Source organism: Phycodurus eques, chromosome 7, assembly GCF_024500275.1.
Source record: "Phycodurus eques isolate BA_2022a chromosome 7, UOR_Pequ_1.1, whole genome shotgun sequence".
NCBI classification, from domain to species: Eukaryota; Metazoa; Chordata; class Actinopteri; order Syngnathiformes; family Syngnathidae; genus Phycodurus; species Phycodurus eques.
In genome coordinates, this window is record NC_084531.1 from 7,610,955 (window position 1) to 7,628,155 (window position 17,201).

The 17,201-nt window shown below is 38.5% G+C and overlaps 1 protein-coding gene across 2 annotated transcripts in view; it reads right to left on the minus strand.

The window, feature by feature from the left end:
* Nucleotides 1–640: 640 nt before the first annotated feature.
* The window catches only part of lsamp (limbic system associated membrane protein), a 311,500-nt gene continuing 294,939 nt past the window's right edge, over nucleotides 641–17,201 (minus strand). For both annotated transcript variants that reach the window (XM_061681099.1, XM_061681098.1), the window contains 4 exons: nucleotides 15,018–15,149; nucleotides 14,618–14,738; nucleotides 6,828–6,976; nucleotides 641–5,777 (listed from right to left, as the gene is read on the minus strand). In XM_061681099.1, the coding sequence (XP_061537083.1) occupies nucleotides 5,680–5,777; nucleotides 6,828–6,976; nucleotides 14,618–14,738; nucleotides 15,018–15,149 (500 nt within the window). In that variant the 3' untranslated portion in view covers nucleotides 641–5,679. The remainder of the gene's footprint in view (nucleotides 5,778–6,827; nucleotides 6,977–14,617; nucleotides 14,739–15,017; nucleotides 15,150–17,201) is intronic.

The following is a 17,201-nucleotide window of genomic DNA, read 5'->3' on the forward strand; positions in this document are numbered from 1 at the left end:
ATTTAATGGACAGTAATTGAAATAGAATTGAATGGATGGAAGGTTGTTTTTAGCACTATACTGTCATCTAGTGGAGTGCTATATACTGTAACAGGTAGTTCGCCGTCAACATTCACCCCTATTTGACCAATATATCAGCTATGGGTTTAGTGACGACTAGTGCCGCTTTTATCCGACGAGTACGCATGATTAAACCTTACTAGTAAACTACTGTGCTGCACTGGTTACACTACTAGGCCCAACTGGTATGCACATGTCACACACTAGTAGCTTCCTGGACCAACTAATAGCACCAATGCCTCACCAGTAACACACAGTGAGTATAATTGTCCTATTAGTATGCCAACGTTGTCCTACTAGTGTACAGAAATATCATAGTGTAGTGGAAGGCAATAGTGGGGGGGAAAAGATAACTCGTAAGACGCAGTCGTTTTACTAGTGCACCCTAGTTGTTCTCCTGGCGTGTTGAATTGTCTTATGAGGACAAATAGTGAAGTTAATGCATGGATGGATAACCAGGATATCGAATAAATGCTCAAATGGCTTTTCATACTAACAGTGTGGTACTAACATAGTGATATGCTGGGATTGATGTGGTTGAAGAGCAGACTTTTCCCAAGGACAAAAATGTCTGTCAGAGAGAATGTACCAATACATACAGTATATTCTTTTATTAGCATGTTACATGGTAATAAACACAACAGTTTCATTTAAGATTCTGTGTCTCCTTCAAAGGTTGCACAACATAGCTAGTCACATTTAAATACATAACACTGATTGCAAACAACTTTTATTCTCTTTTATGAACATATTCTCATGTATCTTTGTTACATAGCTTTTTTTTTTTTTTTTTTTTTAAGAAACTGCAATCATCTTATGCCATAATAAAGTTAAGTAAAATAGACAAATGTGGGACATTGCTGTTCCTTAATGCTTGATTGAATCTTAAGTACAAATGTCATAGGTATATTTTCAGAGAGAGTTCTTGCACTTATAGGCTTTGCTGATTTTACAACATTCTACTGTAGAAACATCACACTGTATATACACACAGAGGAGAGAAAGAAAGAATTAGAAAGGTTAGTCGCACTTTCACCTTTGCTTGCCACATGCCTCGTGTCGAGTTCAGCAGTTGTGATTTGTAAAACACTGGCAAGGTATCGATGTGTTTGAAGAGACAAAAAAGATGAATGAATTGATTATACATCACACGTTTCCTGTTTTGAGTGGCATCTGTCCATAAACATGCATGGTAGGTTAACTGAAGACTCCAAATTTCACATACATTAGGTGTGAATGTTTTGTTTGTCTCCACTGTGTGTACCCTGTGACTGACTGGCACGCTGCCCTGATCAGGATACGCGGTAGACAATGGATGGATCGAATGAAGTGTGGATTTTATTTTATTTTTTTAATTAAACAATGTGGCGTTTGTCTCAGATAACATCATCATCTTAATACCTTGGTGATTTGGGAATTAACCTATTGGCTGTTTATTGGTTTCTGTGGCACAAAAATAAAAACAACAGTGTATTTACTCAAAGAGCGCATAGTGATGAAAGCATACATCATATTAGCACATCATTTTTGTGAACTACACAATGGAAATACACTAAAAAGCCACAACATTATTACCACTTCTAATGAGATCCAACAAGAGCTGTATCAAATATTCTGCCTTTACAAAAATAGTCATGCTCAGTTTTGATTGACAGTGTAAGAGAGGCATTAACTGAATATGTTTATTATTGTGGTTTGGTCTATCGTGTTGTGAAAATATACTACATCATACTGAGACGTGTCATATTTTTAAAAATGGAATCACATAGATAAATGAGGTAACCAATTAGAACAATTCAATATTATAAACAACTCTCAGTATGATGCAGTGTCATTCTGCACCACTGCAAACTACAAGCACAATAATAAATATACAGTTCATTTAATATTGTACCTACCTCACCACATCAATAAAAAAAATGGAGTATTATTATATTGTATAGCCACAATTTGTGGTACATTTGTGTGTATGTGTGATTGTGCATGTGGTCGTTAAGTTAGTGGTTGGTGTGGAATCTTTTTAATATGCTAGTAATGGCACTTTGGGTGTTAGTTAGACTGCGAGGCGACCTGTGAAAGGATCCTTCAGGAAGTTACACCCGGTTGTTTTTGATTTTGTTTAATGCAAAAATTGCTCAATGGAAATTCATCTTCTTCTTTGGTTCTCGATGTGGTTTCTTCATACAAGATGACTTATTCAGTTTTGTAATTTCTTATTCAGTTACTGACAAAAGTCAGCTTTCCTCACACTAAGTGATGCAGATGAACCTAGCAGGATGTAACACGAGGACATAACTGTTGTAAGCATTGTAAATTAAGTACAATTTCGGAAAGTGAAACGTCACAATTTAACATTAGGATTTCAGTTACCCAACATGACAGTTGTTAAGCTAATGCAGAGTTATTTCCGTGGTCAAAAATAAAAATTGTGCGACATCATGAACTCGTTGAAAATGTGTTATGTTGATATTTTTTCACTTACCGCTACAGGTGTGAATGATCATTTAAGTGTTTTTGAATTGAACTAGCTCCTATAGCTTGAAATGAAAACTGGAGCAGACAGCTATAAACACTCCAGTATCCAATCATTGTAAATGCACAAATGTTTTACAGTACTTTACTTTGAGTTGTCAGAGCAGTGGCCAAACAGCATGCAAGGGACCTGAGCTGAACACAAGATTCGGTAAGAATAGATAAGAAACAAAACAGCAACCATGACAGCTGTTCGTTTACCACTGTAAATACAAACCTTTTGAAAGGGTTTTTATATGTTTTGTAGCGAGGATTGGGTGGCAACCAGTTCAGGGTATACCCCGCCTCTCCCCGGTGACCCTAGTATTCATTTGAATGAATATATTCCGCTTATCTTCAATAGGGTCGCGGGCGGGCTGGAGCCTATCCCAGCTATCTTCGGGGGAGAGGCGGGGTATATATATATATATATATATCTTTCTCTCTCTCAGGGGTCAGCAACCTTTGGCACTCGTGCCACGATGGGTGTTGTGACGATGTCGCTTTGTGTGTGGCCTCATTTATTGGCCTTGAGTGACAGCTCCTGCCCATAATCAGCAGCAACGGCTGCTAAAAAGGCAAAACCCAGGGCATTCCAGTCTTTATGGACACAAGAGTTTGGTTTTATAGTTTTAAAAGACCATGCTGTGTGCACTTTATGTTGTGAGAATCTTGCGTGCCGAACGTCATGTTAAGCTGGATTTTGAGACGAAGCACGAGAAGATTTTCCGAATACCAAGCAGTTGAGTCTATTGAACGTGTTGTGTTCAGGTATGTTGCAAATCTTTTTGTATTTATTTTGTGTTATAATTTAACTGCGTTAAAGTTGATAATGGCACATCCATTGAGGAGAAAATGTCACTCCATGTCACACAGCTTGCCAACCCCTGATATATGATACTAAAATGAATGAGGTACAGAGAGAAAAAAATGTCAGTAGCACAAAGTATTTTCTGTAGACTTTCACACAGTCGTTAAACGTCAAAGAGAGTCATTCATTGGGTCATACATTTTGATCAGTAACAGCAGATAAAAAAAGGTCATGAGCTAAAAGCAGGTGGTGTGGTTTACTGCATGGAGCTAAATGTGCAGGTTCAAGCTGCCTGGAAGTGAAGGCCAACGGCCAGGTTGGATGCTCATCGAACAGACACAATGCAACAAGTAGCTCTGGTTGCCTCATCACAGAGGAATACAAAATGTTACTATGTACATTAAGTTAAATTAGGACCTACTGTGCATTTTGTTCAGCCATTTCTCATGAGAATCATTGAGGATTTCGTATAAAATCCAATCTATAATTGATATACACGTTCATTGTTACTTGTCCAACCTTCCATTTTTCTAAATACAGTTAATTTTAAAGAACAAATAAATCTTGAAGAAAAAGAACGACCCCCAACTAACTAAACTAATATCAACACTGCTTTGAAATGTTATTAGCAGGGGAGTGTGTTAAAGATGGACTTCACAGATTTGGACATGCAGGCAATGTATACATTTTCAAAATAAAGAGCTAGAGAAAACGTTTCTCTTCATGTACATATGTCAAAAGAATCTCTATTGACATGGACCCACAGAAACTACTGAAAACGACGTACTGGAGTTTTGTTCCTTTTCTGAAATGCTTGACAGTTTAATTTGAATCCCATTAAAATAAAACTAAATGTGTTTCGCCTGGCCCTTCATCTTACAAATTCTGTCTGGGTAACCAAACATATGAGCACAACTGTGTGTTATCTTATTTATTAAATAAAGTAGGGCTGTAAATTTCAAAATAAGAGCAAGTAAATAAAAAGAAAGTACTACATGTTCAAATAAAGTACTTAACTTCAGAATAATTCTTTGAAAAAACAAACAAAATACAAATAATACTTCATGTTTTGATCATATAGGTAGACGCAAAATCATGCATTGTAAAAATGCATTATACATAGGTAGAAGGGTTTTCCAGAATTTTGAGGTCAACTTTGGGGGTGCGTATTATACATGGGTGCACATTATACACGAGAAATTATGGTACTTGTCTTGCTGGGTTTTTTCCAAAAGTAGAGTTTGCAATATACTGTATGTGGCTTTACAATTTGATGTAAGTAATGTGTCTCCGCTAGCATAGTAAATTAACTCTTCACTGCCTCATGTTCTTGACCAGCACTATTTTTATTTTTGGTTATGAACACGTGCACGTCTTCTGTCTTCCCGCTCTACCATTTTTTGCGCTTACATGGAAAAGATAACAATAATTTTCAAAAAGTTGCACTTGGATATCTTATATATATATATATATATATATATGTATGGATTTGCCTTCAGGTTTTTTCACTAAAAACATCTCGGAAGAGTCAGATGACATTCCTGTTGCTAGAAAATATACTTGTGCTTGACTTTTTACCCGACATCCTAATAATTTCTCATGAGAATAGGCTGTTTCGGATGATCGTGTTAGGCTTAGAGCAAAAACACGGAGCTGGAAAAAAGGTTGCAAATTCACGAAATATGGTTGTTGGTATTTATTACCAGATCAATTTGTACTCTGAATGGAGTCAACTTAATGCCCAGACAACAACACAAATCCTACTTTTACTATCTTATCATTTAAAATTTGGCAGATTATTCCGACCCATTAATGCACTGGATAACCACGTGATAAAATCGTCTTGTTTAACTGGACATAATGCAACTCTGGGACTCTTCAGTTCTTCTACAGACAAATGATTGTTGGCATCCTCATAAGTGGGATACCTTTGTATTCAATTCCATGAAGACACAAGTACAACAAATTCTAAAGCATCTGCAGAAAGCAGAAACAAAGAAGTGCTTACGTATTAAAAAGAGCAACACAAATCATTAAAAAAGCACCGTTTGCTTATTCTGTCTTTCATATCGTTATTTTTTATTTACTTATTTTTCCCCCCTCTCGCGTCTATAGTGTCGTACTCATAACCAGACGTAGTATTTGCGAGCAATACTTGACAGCATGTAAGGTGTTTGGAACGATGCAAACAGTCTGGTGGTGGTAAGGTCGTTGTAGCAATAAGGATGTCGGTGAGTTGGAGAGAAAGTGAATGGGAAGGTCAAAGGCCAAGTGGGAGGAAGAGGAGAGGAAAGCTATTAACACTTGAAGAGAAGGCAGGTGATGCAGGCCAGCAGGAGCCACAGTGATTGAGATACACAAGTTGAGCCGTTGATATCTCGGCCTGTTCCGGGTCCTGTGCACACACACAGAGACAGCGAGAGGAAGAAAGAGAAAAGAAACTCACTTTATTCCCAACCCCTTCCAGGAGAGCACAGGTGAGATTTCAAGACAACGGACTTCATTCAAGTCAAAGCCTTTTAACTGTTTCAATTTAGGCTTTGCCGCTTTAATTACAATTAATTAATTGATTAAAGGAAAAACATTATTTAACAGCACCACTTCTGCACTTCAGAGAGCACAGTACTTTTCTCAGTGCACAAATTCATGACACACCAATAACAGTAACGCACACGATGCTTTGACATTAGCGTGCTAAAACACCAGACCTCATGTTAGCGTCAACATTTCTACTACAAAGTTAGTTGGTCCGAACGCCTGAAAGATGAGAAGAAAAAGACTTGGAGATGGTGAAGAAAATGGATGGGTGGATATATTGTGAGGCCAATCGGTTTGTTCCTTTTAATTAATAGTAGACAACATTATGAAAATGCTGCGGACTATATTGAAACAATGCTTTTGATCATTCCGGAGAATAAAAAGGGACTGTTTCATTATAGATGGTAAAAATTGCACTTCATGGTGTTTACTTTTGGCCAAGGATATGTTCGGTTTTCCACAATTCTGGAATGTAACTCAAAGTAAATCAATGCTCATTCTTTTCAAGACATTGGCGGTGTTCTGGTTTACAAAATGTCTTCTCAAAGGTATGACAATAAAGCCAACTTGAATTTGAGTTGGATCCTTGTGAAGATCATCTGGGCAAAATGCAACCTGAAATCATATTCCTATAGTTGCAATTTGTTTTTAAAAAAAATCACTGCATTGTTTGTGTATGTAGTGGGAAAATAAGCATTTGAATCTTAATTTTTTTTTTTAATATTCACATATATGTCACTTCATAAACCAAATCCTATTAGAATTTAAAAACATTGCTTATGTCAAACGTGTATTCATTAAAATTGCAATTTACATTATAAATTTGTAAGTAGCTCAAGAGAAGAAGGTTTGGACACAACACACGTTACTATTACCGTCAGAAAAGGAAAATGGCCTTCATACTCACTGTAGAGGAAGAGACTGGAATTTTGGACACCCAGTCGGTTTGAGGCCACACAGGTATATTTCCCATAATCCTCTTCAGTGACACTTGGAATCATGAGAACTGTACTAGTGCCAAGAACTTGGATATTGAGGCCCTGCGCATTGGACAGCCTGCAAAGGAAAACAGATCAAATGAAAGTAGTTTTAAATGTCAATCAGAAAAAAAACACTTTATTAATAAGCATGAGAACAGAGCAAAATCACACAATTTTAAAATTTCACAGAGAAACTAGTTTTATTCACAACCCACAACCAATTTACTTTGCACCTTTTCCATGGTGATGTTATTTAAAAAAAAAAAAAAAAAAAAAGCATGTCTTGACAAGATTTAGTGTGCTGCTCAAATCCTGACTTGCACCATCAAGATTCTGACACTTAATTATGTCAACTTTGAAATGCGATCTAGGGCTAAGGAATAAATACAATTTGATAAGTCTATCAGTAAAATGTACCTTATACTGATGAGCTAACCTCTCACCATTCCACCAAATAAGACCTCCAACTTAATGGATCCTATACATCCTTCACTGATCAAGCCTTTTATATGATTAAGAAGAGGTTCATTTAAGGTGCGTCCACTTAATCTTGCTTAAGTGTGGCTACCATAAGCTGGGGCACCAGAGTTTTTTGCTGACACACACTAAACTGAGCATTACCATGAAAAGAAAAGGAAAACCCATAAAGCCAGAATGGCTCCCGTTGGGGCACCTTGGAAGCAGTGTGCGATGACAAGTGCATGCGAATGAGAAAATGTAAAGCACAGAAAATTTTCTAAATCTCCTGCCGCAGGCCTTATCTTCATGACAAGAGTGCATGATGAAAAACGTGCGGCGGCAGACATGCTGAGAGACCCACACAATACACATCACCACAGGGAGTTGAAAGCTATATTCACTACTGATTAGAGATCAACATTTTAAAACAGTAGCAGCAGGAATAAATTGATTGAACATATTATCTGATTTGTAAGGAAGATTGCGTTTACAATCACTGAATACACTCACTAATCTGGCCCAATATACAGTGTTGGATCATAATTCTGCTTTGACTAAAATAATACTCAGGTTGACTGCAACTTCAACAGAGACGACTTCAAGAAGCTATTTAAAAAAAAAAGATTTGTATATATGCGTGGAACATTTTTTAGATTCTGTTGTTACTAGTGTTATGGTTCACTATTGTCTTTGCAACACAGAAATTGAGTCAATATATTCAGAACACTGGAATAGGTAGAAGCTTATCATTAGTTTGGCAGATTTCTTTGTTGTAACAATGCTACTTGGCAAATGTTAGATATATTTGGGAGTATGGTGACCCACAAGAGGGAGACATTCACCAGGGGCATGTATCTTCAAGGGGGGGGCCAAGAGATGAAAGAGAATTGTTGGCTTCAAAGGGAGTGGTTGGCTGTTTGATGTGAAAACACTCAGTTTGTATGTGGAGAGTAAAGTGGCATGACTGCTTCTCGTCTCCCGTCTTCTTTTCTACCGCATCTCCCAAGAAGGAATGCATTTGTGGGATCTACAGCATAACTGAGCAAAATGTGTCAAATATCCACTGCTTATGCATAACGTTTGAAACAGAAACAATCTTCCAAACATTAAGTCTGGCTTTCTGTTCATTCATTGAAGTCAAATTATTTCTCCACTTTTGAACAGGTTGGCAGAAACACTTCCAAAGTATTATGCACACAGGATTCAAGTTAAACTTAAGAAGGAAGTCGAATAAACCTCATCATTTTTGTTTTTCTGGGGAGGTTTTTGCGTATGCTGTTTTTCTTGTGTCTTTCACTGATATCAAACTCTGCCAGGTTTGATAATTAGTTTTCCAGGAGAGCCTAGTTAAAGGAAAATTACTAAAGGAGGTCATAGTTTTTATGCATAGCTGGGGGAACAAAGGAGCTTTCTGATAATCAAAAGCTTGGGATAGTCCAATGTCTTCCAAAAGAATGAAACACTGGACATTTTGAGAAAATGTATTGTACTGTTATAGAATTTGTGTGTAACTCAGAGAGCAAAATGGTTTGTTCCGATAAATGCGTATTAAGCAGAGATTCTGTCAGGCAAATGTGTCATATTCAGCGAGTAGCTTTTAAACAGCCTGAAGAGCAGCTATCAGTTGTTTGAAACCGTCTCTGGAGCCCAAGAACCTCTCGATGCAGGATCTTCCAAATTGGGACTCTTGACCATTGATAATGGAAGCCATCGGGCAAGCTTTTCCAAGCTGCCTCATCATAAATATAAACACTGACCGAATTAGGTACACCTGCATAATTTGAACAGATCTAATACAACAGCATAACTGTATATATACTATTAATATACAGTCATAAAATCTGCCTTGTTCTATTTTGATGGAAACTGTCAGGAAGACATGAATCTAACATTCCCAATCATGTCGATTATTTTTTTTTTTAAGTTCAGAAGCGTACTGCTTTATAGTGAGATGTGTTGCTTCGCTACATAATAGTAAATTATTAGTATGATGTGGGGAACTTCCACATCATAATGAAAACACAGAATGAATACTAACTAATAATACTAATAATACTACTAATAATCCTAAATCTTTTGTTGGCAAGACCGTGGACATCAAATTATGTATTCCTCAAACTTTAAGTGCAGATTTTATTACCTTGACTGCTTCAGTTTTCATGTTTGTGATTCATGTAGCTTCTATATGATTTAAGTATTTATTTTCAATAGTTCAATAGTCCAATTAATTTTTCAAAATTTCCAAAACGTTGCTGTGAGAGTTTTGCAGAAGAGCTGATGCAAGGTCAACACCATTAATATCGACTTTTCACATGAATTTGATGTTTCATTCATTCATTCATTTTCCGTACCGCTTATGCTCACTAAAATGTAAACTTATCCTTTAAAATGCTGAAGAAGCAACTTTAGTGAAACACAAAACTGTGTTTGAATCCCTGCCACACGTTTGGACACAACTCTGCCTTTTGAAGTTTACAGTTCAACGTTTTAGACTTTTCACAGGTAGAGGGCGGCAGATATCTATGTCACGATGCATTTGGCAATCAGTACACGAAGCCCCTGATCCTCGTCGCACTAAACCCAAAACCTCTATTTGACTTCTCTGCTTGGAAGAAGGGAAGTGGTCGCGAGCTGGAAGATATAAAAGAACAGTGCAGTGACTCATCATTGTGACACTTCTTACTCTGAAGCATTTTCAGAGCATCAAATAGTTTGTTATCTCCAGCACAGTGGAGCATGACAATGATTCAAAGCCGATGCCAAATGAAATTAAGTGCTGTGTTTTGCTGAGCTTTGTGAAACAGAAATGATAAAACGCAACTACAGTTGCTGTGACAGTTTTGGATCACCTGACTAAAAAACTCAAACGTCTGTTCTTTTGGCTGACGGCTCACTTTAGATGTATGAAAATATCTATCCATCCATGCTTCTGTTTTCTAAACTGCTTATCCTGTTCAGTGTCGCACATAAACTGGAGTCTATTCCAACTGACTTTGGGTGAAAGGCAGACTGCAGCCTAGACTGGTCGCCAGTCAGTCTTTGGGCACATATAGAAATAGACAACCATTCGCTCTCACATTCATACGTCACTGAGAGGAAACAAAACCAACAGTGCTTGCACCAAAGTCAGCTGAATGTTCCACTACACCATCAGTGACTTATATGAAAATAGGCTGAGGCATTTTCTGAACAAAGAGCATTTTGTTCCTTGGAAAGATGCTTTGCAATACACACACGTCTTAATCCTGCAAATACAAGACTGTATGTGTGGTAATTACCCCCCACAGTAAAATAGGCATAATAAAAAAATAGTTTGGTTGTCACAGACGCATGTGAGAGTTACTTCAATCCACCACTAAACAAAAATGATTGTGGAAAACTTTGCTGAGCTTCCTATGTTAGATTCTGACGTTAAGTAGGTTTTAAATGGTGCTTCAAACTGAATCATTTGGGAAAAAGTTTACTTTGTGAATTCATTCGGAAGATGAGTTTAATGATACTAAATTGATCAGAAATAGCTACCTGAAAGAAGGCCTCATGTTACTGTATGATATGGAGTTTTCTTGGATTTTGGTATTTTCAGTTTTGGTCATATTCAGGTCTCGTTGTGTTTTTGGTTGGGTTTTGCTTTTTTCTTTCTTCCTGCAGCGTTGGCATGTGGAAGGGGCTGCAGCTAACCAAAGAGCTGCAGGACGTCACACCTTATTCCTTGCTGCTCAACTCCTCCAGAAAAGCCTAGCTCAGACAAAATATTCTGCTGAGTTTGGTAGTCCTTACATGTAGTCTCCATACTTGTTCATCTCCAGTGATACTTTTTTTTTTTTTTTTTTTTTTTTTTTTTTTTTTTTTTGTGGTCTCTCAGTTTTAACTAGCTGCTTCCCCAGTGCTCATCGCTGTGCCTGCTACTTCCAGGTCAACCTGCTTTCTGCCATTGTCACCAGCAGAGAAGCTCTCCTACCTTCCTTGTTAAACTTGATTTTTGCCTAAAAAGGTATGTCCCCTTCAAACAGACTGAAGTTGTGATAATTGCATGGGTTTGAGTGGTAAAAGGGACCATTCATCAAAATGGAAAAAAAAAAAGATCTTACTATCTTTTCCCACTTTATTATGTACGTCAGTTCCAGATATATTTCACGGTTTGAAAACACCTTTTAACTTCAAATATGGCCAGGGTCTGAATACTATACAACAGCTTTGGAGAAACATAAAGGCACACGAGAAGAAAAGTGGGGTGCATGGTGTTTGAAAGCAGACAATTTCACACCGGTACAACGTGTATTTCCCAGGATTTAAGAGGAATCATACAGTGGCACACACTGACGAATCTGACTTGATACATTTAACTAAAACATTACAATCCGAATTCTTGTGGGGGATTGAGTGCGAAATAGAGTGAGACGTTAAATCCATCTTTTGTCAGCTACTTGTAATTAAAGCACACAATATAAAATAATTAATTGGAGACTCTAAATTGCCCGTAGGCATGACTGTGAGTGCGAATGGTTGTTTGTTTGTATGTGCCCTGCGATTGGCTGGCAACCAGTTCACGGTGTACCCCGCCTCCTGCCCGATGACAGCTGGGATAGGTTCCAGCAGGCCCGCGATCCTAGTGAGGAGAAGCGGCTCAGATGGATGAATTTCTTATGTCATATTTGGTGTTGGAGTAATCCAAAAGTAATTGAAAGTAATCAAGTTACATTACTTTAATATTGTAGTAATCGGATTATGTTACTGACTACAATTTCTAACGGGTAACTAATGACTGTATTGGAATACATTTTTAGTAACCCACACAATCATGACTATGGTACATTACTATTAATATCCAAGGAAAAGGTTCAACACCATTCGCAGTTCCTCTCAGCGCGAGAGAGGACTGTGAACAGGCACATTGCCAAAATCCTCCAGGGGACAAAACGACTTACCGGTAGACATCTGGAGGTTGACAACAGCAGATAATACAAAATATTTTAATGGCCATAAATCTATCTCTCCACTTGTGTGATAGGCTTATTACCTTAGAGACCCTATCTGTGATAACATTTGTGACAGCTCTTCCAGCATTTTTCTGTAGTTCTAGTGCAGTAGTTTGGGTACAGCATCAGGATGGTACAGTCACAATCACATTAGAGTGGAGGGAATTTGGGCTTACTCCGCATTAAAATAATACAGTATGTCCCAGCTGTCATTATCCCGGAAAGTCATTCCACGTCAGTCCTTGAGACTTGCATTACACTTGAACATCTGCTTCTGTCACACACACAAATTGCACTTTCACAAGGAAGTGTGAAGCATTGTCTCTGTGTCAAGTCTGGCTTTCATTAAAGTGAAATTATTGCTTCCTTGCTTTAAAAGGATTTTGAAACACTGTATTATTCAATCAATTGCACAGTTTGATAAAAGCCTCAGTCATTATAGTAATATATGCTGTTCATTAGCAGATGAAAGATATCAGATTTTTAAAATTTAACATCTATAAAAAGACATTTAGCAGAGGGTTCAAATAGATCAATTCTAATTATTGGTAAGTAGAGTATACAATATGTAGAGCAGTCCTTGCTCAGAGAATTAACTTGATGCTATAGTCACATTTTCCAGGTGACGAAGTGCCAACACAGGACTGGTCAAAAGACTCCAAAGTTGTATATGCACTGTGTGAACTAAGCCTGATTTAAGCCTGATTCAGAGTGGACTGATTTTTTTCAGTTTCAAATATTGTTGAGCATTGTAAGTTATGCAGTGTACAGGGGGAATCAAGGACCAATTAGTCGCTCCCGACCAGCTGTGCAACGCTCGGATGCTCCTTCATCGAAGGAAGAGTATTTTCTACTCAGGAAACCTTAGATGAAATCACTGACTAATAACATCCTCCCTCGCGGCCTCTTGTTATGGGTATGTGTGATAAATGTTGGTAATAACTGGGGCTATAATTAAGTGTGTTTGACTTTGTGCAACTTGCATCTTTTTAGTGTAATCTCTTTGGACATGGATAATTGACCCTGCTTACAGCATCACCTTAAATCAGCAAGTGTGATTCAATGTGATTTTAGAGTGAAATATTGACATAATAACCGAATCCTTCACACACAAACAGAACAGTAGCACAGTGATTAGTGCTGTTGCCGCACAGTATGAAGGTACTTGGTTTGAATCTGGTAATTTTTGGATTTGTTTCTCTTTGTGCTCCATCACATTGTCCCAGAGTAAACATTAGTTGGGTTTCTTGAAGACTCTGAACTCTCCACAAGTTTAAATTTGAGCGTAAATGGTTGCAGGTGTACCCTGTCTCTCAAAAGTCAGCTCCCTGTGAGAAAAAATAACATTAAAAGGATGTGTCTATCCTTTTTCTATACCGCTTATCCACTTCAGTGTAAGTCTATCCCAGTTGATGTCAGGTGAAAGGCAGACTATAACGTGGACTGGTCACTTGTCAATCGCAGGGCACAAATAGAAACATATAACCATCCAAACTCACATTCACACTGTTAAGGCTTCTTTATACTCGCGCGGACGGCGACCGCGCTGACGTCACTTCGGCTGTCCCACGCGTAGTTTGCCTTTATACTCGAGCGCAACACGTGCGCGCAGTTTTGAAAATGTACTGCAGTTCACCTCCAAGTTGAGGGTGTCGCTACTGCTGGTATTGGTTAGGACACCACAGGGTGGAGTTTCCTCTGCATTTTTTTCCCGACCATTTCCGGTAGCCGTTTTTACTTTCCTTTCAGTAACAATGAACAAAGCAACAACCATGGCGACCGTGGAACAGTGTCTGCTAGAATAAATTGACCTCGATGACCAGATGATACGTTTAATTATGCTGCAAAATCGATCGAGAAGGCGGCGGCGTAGATGGTATGTAGAACCAAGGGGCACGCTGAGTACGTCATCACAGCATGTGACTAAAACGGACGAATCACGAGAGATAATGTCCGCGGAGTTCGACGCGCAGCAACAATTTTTGTCGTGTGCGCGTCAAGCTACGCAGACGGGCTGCGCGGGGCAATTCGTCGGTCACGTGATGCAATGCGGGTGTTGTTGGACGCGCGACCGCGGGCGTATAAAGAGGCCTTTACTGAGCGGGAAGTGAACCCATGCTGGCTGCAGTAAAGTGAGTGAACCACCACACCATCGGTAACTAGCATAAAAGGCATATAGTAAAATAGGTACATGGTTGAATACAAAGTTTCACACAAGGCAACAGGAGTACTCTTAACATTGAAGTGGGAGTTGGAACAAAAAAAAAAAAAAAGGTTTTTACCTTTTTTCATCCCTGTACCATTCAAATTCTGGTGTGGGCACAGCGGTAGCTTCACACAGTAGGGTCCCAATGCGGCCAAGCTGGGCCTCTGAGCTCTGGGTTTTTTTTATTGTTGGAGGGTCTGCAAAGCAACAGGATATTAATGTCAGTTACATTTATAAACTAGCTACTGATTGTATAAGGAAATATTGCACCTATAGGAACCACCTATATGTTCAAAGGAGTCTTGATAATGATCAAGATCACGCTGCAGACTTCACACCCTCCCACACTACGTTCTGTAAGTCTCAACTCTTTCCTTCTTGACTTTTATCTGCTCCATTTTATATGACATGGGGTATGATAAGGATACTCATCAATGCTTCCAACATGTTCTGTGCTGCATTCTGTGGTTACTTACAGTTGACGATCACATTGACATATTTGACATCAGGCGTAGCAACATCATTGCTGGCCTTGCATTCATAGCGACCTGCTTGAGTTCGCATTATACCAATGATGTCCAGGTACTCCTCTCCATCCAGTGGCTCGGCTGTACAGAAAGAAATACACAAGTTGCAATGAGTGCGATGTGTCCACTTTTACCTGTTTTAAACCACAACCTGTGTGTGAATAATAGGCAAGGTAAATAAACAGCAAGAAATCCTGATTCAACCCGAGTCAGTTATGAATTTTTGGTTATACCACGACCAAAAATATGCACAATTTGGGCTCTGGGTGTGAAGTAAATAATTCCCCCTTCCTAACAAGTCTCACATTTCTTTCAAATTCATTGACAGACAGAGATATTATTATGTACTGTTAAAATGGAAGGCATATGCTAGCATTTGCACAGTGAGACTGGTATAAGTAAAACTGTTTGCCTGAATGCTTCAATTAATAGAGGATTGACATTTGCAAATGTCAAAAGAAGCATAATCATCATCATAATCATCACATACAGTATATAGACAAACAGGGGTGTAGCACCATATTATGGGCCCCCATACTGCGCCTTCAGAAGCCAGTATAGGGTTGCAGTTTTTCCAATGCACCATGTGGGTAGATGTGCGATGTCCAGTTGCTTGGTCAGCGGCAAAGAGTCGCCAACAGTAATTGTTTTGCAATGGTCCACTGTCATCACGCTCGGCTGCATCGCTCGTGTGTGCTACGGGTCTTAGGAATAAAGTACCTACACAATCGATTGTGTTCTATTCAGAGTTTCACATTTGAAGGGATCCTTATGAGGCAGTGATTGACTGTATGCATCCCACATGCATTAATGGCTGAGGCAATGCAGCTAAACTCACTCAACTTCCCAATATTCCATTGTGGTACGTGTGTACTTGCAGTGTTTACTACTGTGTTGGGTATAAAACAAATGCCAAAATCATGACATAAAAGGTTCTTAAAATTAACCTCAATGTACCAATGAGCAATGTCTCAACCAGACAATACTCAGCACTGCCTAGATACTGCCAATTAACATGGATGGAGAGGAGAGGTAAAACGTAAGGCTGTCAATACATTGTCTTGTGCATTCTGTTGAATCTACTACTGAAAAACTAAAAAAACTAATCTGAATAAAGGAAACGAGGAACAACACCAAATGAGACTGAAAAAGAAAGAACTTGACCAATGGTGTAAATTTAATTGAGCGGTGTGTGCAAGCGACTTATTTGTTTAAAACAACAAATTTAACTGTCAGTAGTCTCACCTGATGTGTTGAGAAAGGAATATAATCAAAGTGTGAAAGGATGTGATTTACTTGCTAAAGAACCAATTAATGACAATGTAGCATTTCCTACATCTTTGTCCACACACAGTAGAATACAACATCCTGCATAAGTGTATATTATCTGTGTAATGAAGATAGATTGGGTAATCTTGTCCAAAGGGAATTGTGTGGGAGTGGATGTGTAATATATGTGCGTGTATGTGGCTATGCTTGGTATGAGGTACTGTATGTATCTTTGGTGAGTTTGGAGCATGTATGCATGAATGGGCATAAGACACCTTAAAGGTTTCCAGGGGACATTGAAGATTGAGACTAATTCAAAGTGTGCACATTAGAAAAGGCTCATGAAGGCTGGAATTACATTTCATCACTTCTATAGTTTGCTGCTAATCTAAAGAAAGGAGCAAGAGTGTGTGACAGCAATGGAGGATGACAATGGTAAGGTATTTAAGGAAAGAAAAATGGTTGGAACAATTTGATGGCACATGGTAAGATTTTATACTGTCACAGATAGCAAGCGATCACTTATTTTCAGCAAAGAAAGGTTTCAGGACAAAATACATGACTAAACATATGACGAATGACCGGCACCAACCCCAAAAGCTGTCTGTTTCACTGATCAAGTGAAAATGTTGACCAACTAAATGATTAATTGACAAGAAGCCTTATTTCGAAGCAGGGGGCCTTTTGTAATTTTTGTTGTTGTCATCTGTTCACTTAACGTCTTGTATCCTGCCTTTCTTGTGTAAATGGATTTGGGTCTGTCAGCCAAAACACAAAGTTTTTGCTCTGTCGCCTTGAATCATACTTTTATGCTCTGCATGCTTTTGTTAGACTTTGTGAGGAATAGATTAGAAACAAACATGA